The sequence below is a fragment of the Rosa chinensis genome, chromosome 5 (assembly GCF_002994745.2).
Source record: "Rosa chinensis cultivar Old Blush chromosome 5, RchiOBHm-V2, whole genome shotgun sequence".
NCBI lineage: Eukaryota > Viridiplantae > Streptophyta > Magnoliopsida > Rosales > Rosaceae > Rosa > Rosa chinensis.
The window spans coordinates 68,549,142-68,564,692 of NC_037092.1; the positions used below are offsets into that span (position 1 = coordinate 68,549,142).

Sequence of the window (15,551 nt, forward strand, 5' to 3'; positions counted from 1 at the left end):
GAAGGTTAGTTAGGGTAATTTTTTTAAAAAAATTGAATTAAAGTAAAAGAAAAATAGAGAAGATGTGTGAATAGAGAAAAATGATGTGTGAATAGCACCACCCCACTTCTATTATTTATATAGCAAATTAGGGAAATCTGTCTCACCCCTAAAGCATTAAACATTCTGGACTCGGTATATTGATAAATTAAGAACTATTCTTATCAAGCACACTAGCTAATCACATTATATAGCAATCGATGTCGCAAAATGAATTCATTATTAATTTGAACTGAATGAAAATGCAATTACTCACCATAATTACGTTAATAAGTACTTGTGACGAAGTTTGATTAGCAATTTAGCATTAGTGCACGATAAATCATCTATAAAAATAAAAAAATAAAAAAAGAGAGAGAGAGAGATGATAACGAACCCAGCACATCTAAATCCCCATCAGCCATAAAATTACAAATAAAAAAATTATAAAATATAAAGATGGTCGGTCGAGCAAAGCAAAAACTACGACAATCATTGGAGGCCCCGCCACCGCAAAGGCGCGAAAACAAACCATTGGCCGGTGAACGTGATCAAATTCCCCCCATCACCGTTCAGTCAAAGCCCCAAGTCACCATCAGCCGTCCACGTGTCAAGATGAGATCAAATTGGAGGCCCGCCTACTAGCGCACCCAGACAAGGACATGTGGCCGCCAATAGTACGCGGTCGTAGAAATTCAGATGTTTACCGGCTGGTGACTGCCTATTCCGGTTGTGCAAGCCGTCAACTTTCTCTTTAGGGAACCCCTATATATAACATTCACTATGACACTAACCAAGGCACTCGAGCAAAGCAGAGAAGGTAAAGCATTTCTAGAATTTGGATTCTGAAAGTTTAGCAAAGTCCAAATTCCTCAGAATGCCGATTTCTAGTATTGCAGTGGGAAACCCGGCTGAGTTCGGGAGCGTCGACGCTCTCAGAGCAGCTCTTGCTGAGTTTATCTCCGTCCTCATCTTTGTTTTCGCTGGCTCGGGTTCAGGCGTAGCTTTTGGTATGATCCCTACTATAGTCACCTTTATTTATGTTACGACAAATATGTTTCATTGTTAAATTGTCAATCTAGACTGTAACATATAGATAAAAATGTTTTTACAACCTAGAATTTGTTTGTAATCTTGTATTTTTTTGTTTTGGCAGCCGAGCTCACTGACAATGCATCAACAACACCCGCCGGCCTTATAGCCGCGGCCGTGGCCCACGCCTTTGCCCTTTTCGTGGCGGTTGCCATAGCTGCAAACATCTCCGGCGGTCATGTTAACCCCGCTGTCACATTCGGTGCCTTCCTTGGCGGCAACATCACTCTCGTAAGGACTATCTTGTACTGGATTGCCCAGCTGCTCGGATCCGTTGTTGCTTGCTTGCTCCTCAAGTTTGCAACCAATGGAATGGTAAGCCACTAAGTCACTCTCGATCATAAGTTCCAATTATTAAAAAAAAAAAACACAAACTTTTCTTAACATAGTTCTTATATATGTGATGCAGACTATCTCTGCTTTCTCCCTGTCGACTGGTGTTGGAGTATGGAACGCATTGGTGCTCGAAATCGTGATGACCTTCGGTTTGGTCTACACCGTGTACGCAACTGCCATCGACAAAAGGTCCGCCGGAAACATCAGCATAATTGCACCAATTGCCATTGGTTTCATTGTTGGTGCTAACATCTTGGTCGGTGGTGCTTTCGATGGTGCTTCAATGAACCCAGCAGTCTCCTTCGGACCCGCTGTCGTCAGCTGGTCCTGGGAAAACCACTGGGTATACTGGCTCGGCCCATTCCTTGGTGCCGCCATTGCTGCCCTCATCTACGACTGGATCTTCATCGGCCCAGCCACCCACGAGCCACTACCCACCACAGACTACTCCTAAGCCACTGTGACGCTTCCACTCTCGGTTCAAGTGATGAAATCGGTTTTTGAATTTTAGTCTTTTTTTTTTCCTTGGTGAAGTGGGTGGGTTTGTTGATGTTTGCATTTGGCTGTTGTTAATTGTTGATTCCAATGAAACTTTGTATTGTTCTGTTTCTGTTCATCTTGTGATCAGTTTAATTAATTTTAGGTGCAAATTAAGAGAGGCATGTTCTAGAATTGAATAATTAAGGATAATTAGCCACCAACTCATTAAACTAAAAGCTAATAGGCTGGCTAAGTCAACTAAAACCAACACCAACAGAAGGGCTAAAACCGCAACTCGTGACATATAGGCCTTAGAATACAGACTGGCCTTTGGATCATTCTCAGATGTGCCATGCTCGCCGCACATTCTAGTACTGGTTCTGTCAAAAAATTAAATCGTGAACATAAAAATTTAAGAAGCGATTAGCACTCTCGAAATGTCATTCTGTAACTGTTTCCTAACTCGATTGTCAAAGTCGTACTCCTTAATATTAGCTAATACGTGCTCTCTCGTGATGTGATTTTGGCAGTTCAACTGGGAATGGAATATACTGAAACAAAAATATAAACTGCAACTAGCAAATGATGATGACATTTTAGGAGTGTGTATAAATCAATCGGTGTTCATGAGTACCCGATCACTAAATACATTTCGGCTGCGAGTCAATGTTCAGCACATGGATCACTCTTTAGCCACCCTAGACATGCAGCTTAGACACAGAGCCAGTTGTCCTAACCCTACTTCTACAATGTCAATAATTGAAAGCTTGGACAGTGTAGACAATAAGAGAACAACGGACCTTGAAAGAGACGAAGGATTTGGTACAGAGAAAAGGGGGAACACAAAAGTCTTAAAAGCTATTGAGAGGGAATGATGATTGAAATGATTTACAACAATGGGAGTCTTCTACCATGCAAGTGTACGTGTGCCGACATATACTTTTACTCACATGCTACCCCAAAAGTGTTATGGATCAGAGTTCCATACACCAGAAACAGCATAGTATAACAACCAATTAGAGATAATGTGGAACAGAAGGAATAGACAAGAAACTCATCCCCAACCTATAGAAGGAGCTGTCACCCTGATTACAGGCATGGGCAGTATCCAGTCAGAGCAATCAAAGCCGGAGACTGTGATAGGAATAGTCAAAGAGAAGGGAAAGAAGCAAGTCGAAGAGCTGAATCTACACTATGATCTTTACCATATAACATGTGTCGCATGACTAATTTGTTTTGCTTTGATCAGTATAATAAAAGCTATAGTGAGTACAAGACCAGATCCAAGGCATCTAGAAAAACAAATGGCAAAACTAGCTTCTCAAAGACTCAAACTACATGTTCTATTTCCATAAACTCCATCCAAAGGAGGTGCAAAGGACCAAAAGGCTATTGTCTCATAACAAATCTGTTTCAGTGACTTGCTTACACAGCTTGAAGGATCTAATTTCAAGCATCAACTCTGGTACACAAAAATAAAACATATCAAGTGCTGCCAACTAACATTTCTTTCTAACTAGGAAATAGTGCCGCACTTTGCTGCGGAATTGATTGTTATTAATGAATAGTTTAATGAAATAATGAATTTTTTTATTGAAAATCAACCGCGCAATGCCACAGGTTTGTTCACATATTTACTGGAGTTTGTTTAAAAAGTTGGTAACTCCAGTCATACTTGTACAAAACATTTTAGCTGATTAGCTAGCTGCATTTGTCCAAAAACTTAAATTACAGTAGTTGCAGCTAGAGAAAATGCACTGAATGAGTTTCATTCAAATGCATTCAAAAAGTACAAAATGAAGTCAACGACACTGAGTCAAGAGGTTGTACACAGAGCTTGTATCATGTTTTAGATATTGTTCCAAATAGTGATAAGCAAAGGTAGAAGTCTTATTCACTTTATTAATCATAGACACTTCTCTGCTCGATTTTGACTGGAATTGATAGCCAATGTATAGAATATATAGAGACTTATTAGTGACACAATGTTACATATGGTTCTATTTATAAATTTTGTAACACATCTTTATATACTATGTTTTGGTATATGTATTTGGCATATTATTATTATTATTTATCAAAATTTTTAACCCATTTCTTGAAGTAACTCTTGAAAGTGCTACATATAATTGTCCATGTGTAAAAACAGGTTCTGGTAAATATATACCAATTTGATTTAATGATTGACCTTGACTTTTGTTAATAGTCATAGCATAACATGGTCTAATTGGAAATTGTCGTCTTTTAAAAATAAATGGCCATTTATTTTCAGATGCAGTAAGAACAATTCTTGGTATAAAACATTTTTGACCTATATTATTTCCTGTTAATATTTTTGCTTCTATTAATCGATCAAATAATTTTGTTATTATTAATCTTGTACCATTGCATAAGCCAGACATTTGATTTAAATTTCTTAATAATATGATGGGCATTCCAATTTTAAAATTAATTTATGTGATGGTAATCCATTAAATTCAAGTTTATTCAAAAATTCTATTGGATATAAGGCATTAATGTTTTCATTATCTCCAGAATTTAATAAAATACTATCAGCACTTAAATAAGTTGTTTTATCGCCTGGCAATAGATTAATAATGTAATCATTTATTTCTTGAACTGTGGTATTTCGAGGTGTAACAATTGCACGTTCTTTTAAATAATTAAAATTATCGTAATTAGTTTTGAAATTTGAATAAATTGCAAGGAAAATAGCTTCTATTGGATTTGTGTAATTGTAAATAAGAAGATCGCTTGGGATTTCAACCCAAGATGTATCTATATCATTTTCATCATTAATTGAACATATACGACCTTCTCCAATTTCCAATAGCCAATTTGCGAAAGTTGAAATATTTATTCTCTCTTCATTAGTTAAATTTGTTCTTGATAATCTCATATTTTCTGTTAAATGAAATACTTTAAATGATGACCAAAGATATGAACTATTTAATGAAGCTTCAATTATTTGTTCTTTAGTTCCTCCTGCAATAACAGGTAAAATTTGTCTGAAATCTCCACCTAATAACATGAGTTTATCGGCAAATGGTTTATTAGTTTCCAATTTATTTGGATTAGATAATATATCACGGAAAGATTTGTCTAATGCTTCAAAACAATATTTATTAGACATTGGAGCTTCGTCCCAAATAATTAATTCTGTTTTACTAACCAATTCTGCGAGATGGGTTCCCTTTTTTATTAGACATATCGATGAATTATTGATTGTTAAAGGTATTTTAAATCGAGAATGAGCAGTTCTACCTTTTGGAAGTAATAATGAAGCAATTCCAGATGAAGTAACAGCTAAAACAATTTTTCCTTCAGATCTTAATTTACATATTATTGTATGCCATAAAAATGTTTTACCGGTTCCTCCATGACCATGAACAAAAAATGTGTTACATGTTTTTTTTTAATCGCTTTAATTACTTCGTCATAAACAATTTTTGACCTGCATTTAGTTGACTAACTAAATTTGCATGTTCATGTTTTAATCGAATACAATCATAATCTAATTCTTCTTTTAACAATCTGTTATTTAAGTTTAATATTTTATCTACATTAGGCATTGGCAATCGATAATCTTTAAGTGAGCTTGATGATTTATTAAACATTTGCTCTAATTCGTATAATAATTTATTTTTTAGTTCTGATTCTGACAAAATTAAGTTTGGGTTTCCAACTTCAATCCTAGTGTTATGCAAAATATCATCACACATATTTAACCAAAACAGATTTAACAACTTTTCAGGATTTGCAACGTCACAAAATAAAATTATTGTAACGAAGAGTTGTCGGATTTCAGAAGCCGTTGCAGTATATAAAGAATCACTTAGTGCTTCAGTCCATTCTTTATCATCACCTAATAATCCCAAAGCTTGGCAAGCTTCTTGATATGAATTATATGTAATACCATTAATTGTTTTTATTGCATCATAATTTTGACAACCTTTTTGAATATTTAATAACATTCTCATAAAATATAATTCACTTAAAGTTGGTGGTACATGTACTATTCGACCAATAGTCTGACATTGTTTTCTTGGTGTCCAACATTTATTTCGATTGTTCCAAACAAATTTGCTTGGAAATTCTGTATAAGTTAATTTAGATGCGTCTGGGTAAATAGAATTCGCTTTAAACCAACCAGTAAGCGTAGTATCTTCTGTACTTTTTTCTTTGATTATTGACTGAACAGATTGAAATTCATTAAATACAATATTTTGCTCTAAAGGCATGTGAATATGCAAATGTTGTACAGCTGGATGTCGAGAATGAATTGAATATTCAAATAATCTCCATACAGATTCATGAGGAGTTAAGTAACGACAATTCAAATAACTTGTAATTTCATCATTTAAGTCATCATGCAGCAATAGTCGGGCTCGATCTGGACCTTTATTAATGTATTTAAATAAATATTTAATTAACATTGATTGAGAACATGATTCAACGTTAATATGAGCATTATATCTTAATAATAAATTTGAATTATAAGGGACAACAAAATTATTTCCAATATGTACATTATTTTTTACCACAAATTTTGCATGATCTTCTCGACGTCCATATATTGGAGGCGTATTTGTTTCAAATATAGTGTTTGTATTATATGGTTTTGGAAAAAATTTAGAACATTTTCCATTTCGCATGCAAGGAGATTTTGGATTTATTTCTCCGCAAGGTCCATGGATCATAAATTCACTAACAACTTTAAAAAGCTCGGGATTAACGTTTTTATCTGGTAATTCTGCTGAAATAATAGAATCAATATCAGTCGCTGTATAACATTTGTAATCCTTTTTCAACCAGAATAACATGTGAGCATGAGGTAATCCTCTTTTTTGAAACTCTATTGTATGAACATCTGCTTCAATCTCTCCAAAAGGTTTTCCAGATTTGATATATTTTATCATATCATCTAATTTTATTTTAAACATTCTTGAAATTATATCAGGTCTGTCTTCAACTTTGTATATAGGCATATTTTTAAATATCTTTCTATCTCTGGCCATTTTACGTTACACGTAAAAGTTATGAATAAATCAGGATTACCGTATTGTCTACAAATTGCCATAGCATCTTGATAATTGTTAATCATATCTCTAGGACTTCCAGTATGAGAACTCGGTAGAATAATTTTTTGTCCTAGGTCACGACCTTTACTAACTCCAGCTGAAGCAGCAGCACAAAGATGTTTAAAAGTTTCACTTCGGAAATTATTTTGATTCCTTCTAATCCAATCCAAGCGATCTTCTTCAACTGTTGCATAAGCATCAACTAAATATTGTTGAAATAATCGTCCACCTTTTAATAAAGTACTTATTTCATTATTTCAATCTTGAATATGATATGTAATGTAAGCTCGCATTGATATTTTTTGTCTTTTTTGTGTGGAACTTCCTCCAATTTGGTGCATTTGTAAATTTATTTTATATCCATCTTCACCGTATGGAAAAAGTATTGGATATTGTAGTGACATATATTTTGGATGTATTTTAGAAATACGTTGCAGCTTTCCACTATTTAATTCGATAATAATATCTCTATTTGAATTGTGTTCTCCAATATCACCGACTATTAAACCACCAATTTCTTCACTTGTTGGTTCTTCATATTGTTTACTATCAGTAAGTTGACGATTAAGTATAGTCATATTCAATGAAGGTAATGAATGATTTTCAAATTTATCCCTTATTGTTCGAAATTCTTTCACTAATTCATTAATTTCATCAAACATTTTAATAAGTCCTTCAATAATTTCTAATTTAATATTTATATTATCATGTGTAGGATCAATAGCATTAAGACGATTTAAAACCTCATTTTTTGTATCATATATATATAATTGAGCATATTTAGGACATTCCCCATTTGAAGGTAACATAGAACCCATTAAATGATGAACTTGACCACTAATTTTAAAAACATAAGGTCCTGATCCAGTATTTATTTTATAATCAATTGCTGCTCCCATTGATGTGAAAGAAAACATTGAATTATAAACTCTGATATTCTCTCTGAAAAGTCGGCTTTCTAAACCATTATTTGGATCCAATAATTTTTCAAGAAAAGCAGGTGTTGGCTTTGGCTTTTCAAGTTTGATTTGGCCTTTCTTGCAACAGTTTGTATAAATAAGAGGTTCATTTGATGATGATCGTTTAAGCGCCTCTCCAAACCAAAAAGATGCGTTACAGTAGGAGCATGTATGAATATTATCGCCTGAATCTTCATACGTCACAGTTGATACTGTAATCAAAATTTGATATCTTGTCAGCAATTCATATAATATTATTATTTCAAAATAGTAAGTGAAATCGAGTATGAATTACCTTGTCTACTTCTTTGATATACTGCTTGCCCAACTGAATACGTAGCTTGACCTGAACACCAAATTTGGCGAAAACGATTAACCCCAGAAATAAAGGCTATTTGTATTGTAAAAACATGAACTGATTATTAATTACAAAAAATAAACCTCTTATTTCAGTTGGACGCACAAATTGAGAACAATCGTTTTCTAAACACTGTTGTGCCTCTACACGTGAAAATCAATCTAAAGAAATTAATACTATTTATTTCAGTGTGTTTTCTAATGTTCGTCATATTAAACCAATTGTACAGATTATGTGTCATATACCTGAGGCAAAAACGTTTGAGTTTGGATTGCTGAACACACGCTCCTTTTCTATTGCAGTAACATTTCCTTTATCACTTCTTAATCGTTTCTTTTGATGCTGAAATACGTCAACATTGTTGCATTGAGAAGTTCTTGATTCAGTCAATCCTGTAAACAAAATCTAAAAAATGTTAGTTAGCTTGATTTTGCAGCTAAAGCATTCATTCAATGGAACACGATTCAATAATTAATCTAAACTGGAAACAGCACCTTCAGCCTTAGTTACACTGGTATAAAGATTTTGATAATCATACATTTCTTGCATTCTTTCTCTATCATTATGATCTCCAGCCTGATGTTCTTGTAATAATCTCTTCATCTTGCTGTGCCTCATCTTTGGTGCCATAACTGCATTTAAAAGTACATAATAGTTACAAATGACAAATGATTACTCCTTATAATAGACACACTAATCATAATTGCTACAGAAATTAGTAATAGACTAAACATTATTCTGAATTCTTTTTAGGGCTAAAATACTACAAAAACAAAATCAAAAATGATAAATAGTGAACAGAAGATCATAATTTATTAAAATCAGATGAAATTGTTTAACTTTTGACCCTCCTCATCAAAGCTCAATTAAATTTGTTTCATCCTCACGGGAGAGGAAAAAACAAGAAAGGATAGCTCAACTATATTACCTTGAATTTTGTTGTGAATGAGCTGAGGTAAGCTAGCTAGATACACATAAATATGCAGCATCAAATAAATAGATGCTTAACTTGCTTATCCATTGAAACACAAACATAAAGAACTAAGGATATACTGTGGGGAAAGTCCTAGTCAGCCTTATACATTTTGAAAGTTAGGCATTTAAACTTATAAATGAACAAATACAACTGCCAACATATTAGCTTTATACCCAAAATCCACAAAAAACACTAAAATTGACATGCCTAAAGACGCATACAACTTCACAATAACAGCAAACAATCTAAAAAAGCACAGCGCTCAGAGAACCACGCACACACCTTTTTGCATAGAAATTATTATAAATCTGAAGAACTCAAAACAATCTATGAACTAAACTATAGATTCATAGACACTTAAGTGCCTAAAGTTTACATCATTGTGAAGGAAAAAAAAAAAAACACATTGGTAGATAATTAGTTTTACTGGAAGAAACTATTGAAATTAAGAGTACAAAGCAGATGCTATAGATCAGTAGTGAAAAGTTTGAAATTGTGATAGATCAAAAGCATACCTTGAAGTTGTTTTAATTAATCACCTAGATGTGAAATTGCAGGGCAAACAGAATCTGTAGAAGATAAAAACTGGTATCAGTTTAAAAATTGAGAACAATATATAGATAATCTAATAGAAGCTGTATTACATAAAAACTAATAGAATAATAAGCAAAACAGAATTTTGATTTGTAATGAGTTTCTTCTATTTGTTTCTACTGTAATCTATGAGTTCTTCGGTCATGTTCATACATCAGTTAGTAACTTTAGAATATATAGAATAGGCATGTTCATACATCTCTGATCACGTCATCACTTACCAGTAGAAAAAAAAAAGAAAAAGAAAATAGGCATCATACAATTGAAGCCATCAAATCAAGTGAGCCACCATCTAGTGTCGCATAAAATTCACAAACAAATAACTCAATGAAAACCACAATATGACATAATCGAAGAACACCCAATACCAAGAAAAGAACCCCAATTCTTATTTTGCCTTGGCTGAAAATGAAACCTCTTCTTCTTTTGCTGATTAGTCTGATCATGAAAAGAAGAAAGAAGGAGGAGTATTTCTACATAGCCTACAATCAATTCCAAGGTTAGAAACTTAGAACAAAAGCAAAGGCAAGAAAGCCATAACCTAAACTTCTATTTAGAATAAAAATAAAAATCATTCAAATCAACACAAAAAAAGATCATTGAAATCAACACAGAAGAAGATCGAGACATGAACGTAAAGAAACTGGTAGAAGAGAAAAAAAGAGAAAACAGAATGGTACCTAAAAACCCTCTACCTCTCTTCCAGTCTATAGGGAAGAATTAGGACCAGGTTTCGCTTCCTAACAGTAATTATAGTCATGAGCAGCGGTCCAAACTCTTCCACATTGTTTAGCATAGTGTTTTAGGGTCTATATTCAAGAGTTTGGACCAAAAAACCAAAACTGAATACAGATGAGTCATCTAAACATAAAACCAAAATCACGCTTCTCCTCATATAGCCACATTTGTTCTAGGAATTTGCAGCAACAAAAACTTAAGTACAGAAATTCAATTGGAGAGGGTATGATAAATAGAAGTCTCTTATTAGGACAACTGAAAAAATAGATCCATTCCAGATAATGGCTCAAACTAATTAGGAGAAACAAAACGTGATCACACCTATTGAAACGAAAAAGATGACTAAGAACCTGCGAAGCAATCAAAACACGGAAGGCAAGATTGGATCTTTATGATCCATAGATGATTACACAGATTCATAAGTACGAATATGATCAGAGGGAAGCACATAAAATTCAAACCAAAATGTGAATTGATTCATTAATCACAGTAACTTTATTCAATCTCGTACGTCTTTCACCAAAATCTAAACAAACGAAATGAGGAACGATCCAAAGTAATAAAGGTTGAAACTTCAAGAACTCATATTATCAATTCAAAACCAACCACAACAAAAACTCTATCAAAACTATCTCCCTTTCACTATATATCATATCAAGATTGTAAACAACATCAGAATAGAAAAGCCCAAATATTCAACAGATCAAATCAAAAACTGATAACAACAACCCAGAAATTCGAAGGCAAATCGGCTCAGAAAGAACTAACCGCTGAGATGATGAGGTGACAATCCCCTTCCCTGAATCTCTCTCTCTCTCTCTCTCTCTCTCTCTCTCTCTCTCTCTCTCTCTCTATTTCACTCTAAAGATTTGGCTCAGTAACTCAGTAGAAGGGTGTACACCGGTGGGCTACGATTATTTGCTTGATGGATTTCTGCACTTTCTGTGGCAACCTGAAACAATCACCGAATTTCGGTATATATAGAGGCTCCATGCTCTATTCGATAGAGGCTTCTAGATGTTGATAGAGGGCTTTGTCGGTGGAATAGGTCGGCGTAAATAGAGGTTTCCAGATTTCCAGATAGAGGCTTCCAGATTTGCAGGTCGGTATACATGAATCCAAAAGCAAGGGATAGAGGCTTCCAGATTTGTATACATGAATCCAAAAGCAAGGGCAAAAGCGACTTTTCAAGACCTTATGAACAGTAGTAACAGTACCCACCCAAACCGGCCTTTCGTATATAGTATAATTTCTCATATCACCGATAAAATAGATCAAATTCATAAACCAATGTATTAAGACGATAACAATTGCACATCATTGAATAACAGTGGTTAGACATCTAAAATAGATTGGAGAGACAATTTTAGACTCCAAAGTAGGTGAGGGCAAGTGGTGGGTCATTGGATCAAGCAATAAATATGCAAGAATTTTAATATAAAGCCAATTGTAAGCCTCCCTCTATATGTAGCACGTGTTCCTGAATCACCATTTTTCAGTGGTCCTTCACCTCTTCTTCTTCTTGTCTTGTTTACCCAGCTTTGATCGCCGTTGCTTGACCATATGCAGGTAAACTTTCAAACACAGGATAGGGTAGCAGAAAAGCACAACCTGGATCAGAAGATTTTCCAATGAATACTTAGCAGGGATATTAAAAACTGAAACAAAGGGACTTTGTTATTAGAAACTAGCAGAAGGAACCAGCTTTCCTTTTGTGTATGTGCAATGAGAAATATCGTTCATTGAAGGAAACCACCAGGAAGATTACCATCAAATTGAAGGAATGACATGATGGAAGATTTAATAGGATTATATTTTATACAGTCTTACAAATGTCTATAGAACAGTCTTACTGGAGGACCAAGAAAACTGTGATCGTCTTAATCTCGAAAAGATAATCTAAAGCTCTTGGGAATATGAGATTCCAGTTGGGGAAGGGAAACGAGAGACCGACTATGACTTTAAAACAATGAGTTTTGATTTGTAAAAGGATATTATAGTAACTGAAGCCAATCCTGAATTTACCTAGTTAGGGATGGAAATAGACTAAGATTGGGATGCTTCACTTTCAACCTAAAATAACAAATACTTCAAATTGGGTCCATTATAAAAGGGATGTGCTCATGATATTCGGGTAACATGATCTAAATACACAGATAAAGGAGAAGTTTAAAAATTGGTAAGATTCAGCAAGAAGATGAAGCTCACTCAGTGTGGAATTCCCTTACCTAATAACAGAAATTACAATCACATCCCTTCAGAGCAGAGAAATTCCCAAATTATTTTACCCCATTACAAATTTACTCAGACTTCAAGGTTAGAATCATGTTAAACAAAAGGTGAAGTCCAGTGAAATTTTTTAGTCTCGTCAAATTATAAAAAAAAATAAAATTTGGCCCACTCTCTCCCATCAGCGCCTCATTGAAAACTTAAGAAGAGCCATATTCATATATATTCAATCTCCCAGTGAAAACTTTCAGAAGTCAGAACATACCATCAGAAAAGTATAATAGCTGAAGGAGTACTTCTTCAAAAATGGAAGTGCATGGTACATAATCCAGGCTGCATAACAATCACCGATCATTTAGTAAATCAAGTACAGAGAGGAGCCGGCTATCTCCAGAATTCCAATTAAAAAATCATTCTTCTAACAAAAAAAGAAGAAGAAAGAAATGAAGACTAGTTAGAGTATATGAACTTACTTTCACCACCCATCCCAGGAGGATACAAGACAAGGAATGCAGAGTACCTAGTAAATTATAATTGCAGATAAAATCATATTCTGTCTGTTTTCTTTCATTCTAAGTTGAGTGTATTCTGTGTTGTTTCTTTGTGTAAAATTTTAATTTATCATCATAATTAGGAATATAACCTGAGATAAGTAAGCCAAGGCGGACAACTTCCGATGCAATTCAAAGCGTAGTTTGGATATCTAATAACCTGCATACATGCTAATGATCGAATTTTATCTGACTAGCACTGTTTACTCAATTTCTATTGCAAATTAATATTAACTAAATCACCTCACTGATGCTCCATGCAACAAAAGTTATAAAGACTGCTGGCAACTGTTGGATCTGAAAAAGAAATCAAAGGAACAGACATCGATGAACTTGGGCACAATAAGCGGACCACATAAATAGAAGAATGTGACATGAATAAAGCATTTGTGAATAACTTCAACATTTAGGATTATTTATGTAATTTCACCAAACAATATTCTTTTCTTGTTCATTGAATTTGAAACTGGCCAGCCGTGCCTTAGGTTGAGAAAGTTTAGGCAGATTCAACCTGTTTTTTCCTTCTTCTCATTTTCAACCTGAGTGAGATGCAAGAAATACAGTTTCAATGTGAGGTTTTCCCTATGCTTGATTCTTTTCTTTTGCAACCCTAATTCTATAAGATAGATCTCACGGTTTGTGCAGGCTTGTAGCAAGTTTCTGTACTAGAGAGTTTGGTGAGGTTGGGGGTATATTTGGAGTTGTGTATTGAAAACAAGGGGAAAGAAGAGAGATAGAAGACCCTATATCTTTCGTTAGTTCAGTATTTTTCTGCTTCTTCATTTTATAGTTTTGAATATCAATGCATCTGGATGTAACCCAGATTAGGGTCAAGTGTGGACCATGTAAAGTACTGGTTTTGAGTATGGAGGAATTTTGAGTTTACGATCTTTATCTATTATCAGTTACACCTACTTTTGGAGACGCTAAAGAGGTATTATTGAAGCAAAAAGAGCAACAAAAACCAAAAACAGAATAACAGATTAAGCAGCTAAACTACATGAGAACTTATGGTACTCCCCAAATGCAAATAACATCTTCAATTTTACTTGATGCTGAGAACCAAGAGTGTATAGCCATATATACTGTATTGGGTCATTAAACTGTATGACCATATATGCATTTCAGTTCATCTCTTTTTAACACCCTAATATACTTCAGTCAAAGCTCATATCTCCGTAATCAAAACAGTAAATTGTACATGTTATTGTACTTAAAATCAAACTAAAACAACAACAACAACAAAGAAAGAAAGAAAAAGAAGATAACCTCATGGGTTTGACGCATTACAAAAATACAGTTTGTCCTCCCTGCCCATTGCATCAGAGGAATCACCACTCCACTCGGCACCAGACCTCAAAATTCATAGCAAATAAGCTCGAAAGTCATAATCTTTATATTGATGACACTCGAAAGTCATAGTCTTTGACGAACAAATTAGAAGTACATATACAATTCCGCCTCAGAAACCTTACCAATGGCTCCGTGTATAACTTCCAAGAACGCAACCATCTGGCACAAATCTGCAGTCAAAGATGTAGACCCAACACTTGAAATCAACCAATATCTTGAGTTTAATACTTGAAAAGAAAAGAAAAATTAAAAGAAAACACTGACAGATGAGGTTTCCAGCAGAAGCATAGGCTCCATTGACCCCCTTGGTGGACAGCACACTGCTCAAGCTTAGAGAGAGACAAACTGCCCTGTAATAAAAAGTTTCATTTCAACAACACAAACCTTGAAAATCGAGAGGGGTTTAGTGGGGACTACCATGCAATGGCCTGAGCAGAGTTGTAGGCCAAGAGATAGATGTTGGATAGAGAAGGCATTCTAGCGTGTCAGCGTTCAACCGTCAGACCAATCACAGCGGGTAACTAATAGCAAGATAGATCTTGTGGAAGGTTTGCCGAATTTGGATCGGAAGTAATGGGTGGTGGGTCTTTATATTATACACCCGTCTATCATTGACTACAGTATCGTGTTCGGAATTTCGGATTAGCTCGCAACTTCTACGCATAAAACGACACTATAATCGAATTGTTATTAGTTATTACTAGTCAAAATTTTGGTATTTTCAAAATAGGTTAAATTAGCGCTGGGCACGGGCCGGGACGGGCCGGGACGGGCCGGTTATTGAGT

General features: G+C 34.6%; 2 protein-coding genes across 8 annotated transcripts; one reads left to right on the top strand and one right to left on the bottom strand.

Moving 5' to 3' along the window:
- Window positions 1-802: 802 nt before the first annotated feature.
- LOC112202858 (probable aquaporin TIP1-2) lies at window positions 803-2,062 on the top strand. The gene is made up of 3 exons (XM_024343879.2): window positions 803-1,028; window positions 1,175-1,425; window positions 1,520-2,062. The coding sequence occupies exons 1-3, from the start codon at window positions 896-898 to the stop codon at window positions 1,898-1,900; spliced, it is 765 nt and encodes a 254-aa protein (XP_024199647.1). The 5' UTR covers window positions 803-895; the 3' UTR covers window positions 1,901-2,062.
- Window positions 2,063-7,824: 5,762 nt separating this feature from the next.
- Window positions 7,825-15,344, bottom strand: LOC112202859 (very-long-chain (3R)-3-hydroxyacyl-CoA dehydratase 2). 7 transcript variants are annotated; one of them, XM_040505659.1, is made up of 15 exons: window positions 15,183-15,344; window positions 15,030-15,115; window positions 14,888-14,935; window positions 14,682-14,767; window positions 13,656-13,709; window positions 13,505-13,572; window positions 13,335-13,381; window positions 13,127-13,194; window positions 10,575-12,243; window positions 9,816-9,869; window positions 8,819-8,956; window positions 8,570-8,716; window positions 8,408-8,485; window positions 8,262-8,312; window positions 7,825-8,178 (listed from the first exon to the last, which is right to left on the bottom strand). In XM_040505659.1, exons 1-9 carry the CDS (start codon window positions 15,239-15,241, stop codon window positions 12,139-12,141), a joined length of 621 nt encoding a protein of 206 aa, XP_040361593.1. In that variant the 5' UTR covers window positions 15,242-15,344; the 3' UTR covers window positions 7,825-8,178; window positions 8,262-8,312; window positions 8,408-8,485; window positions 8,570-8,716; window positions 8,819-8,956; window positions 9,816-9,869; window positions 10,575-12,138. The 7 variants fall into 7 exon arrangements, with proteins under 7 accessions (XP_040361593.1, XP_040361591.1, XP_040361592.1 ...); XM_040505657.1 differs by lacking the exon at window positions 8,408-8,485 and adding an exon at window positions 9,253-9,288 and having other exon boundaries at window positions 8,863-8,956; window positions 10,263-12,243; XM_040505658.1 differs by lacking the exon at window positions 8,408-8,485 and adding an exon at window positions 9,253-9,288 and having other exon boundaries at window positions 8,570-8,729; window positions 8,863-8,956; window positions 10,263-12,243.
- Window positions 15,345-15,551: the final 207 nt, after the last annotated feature.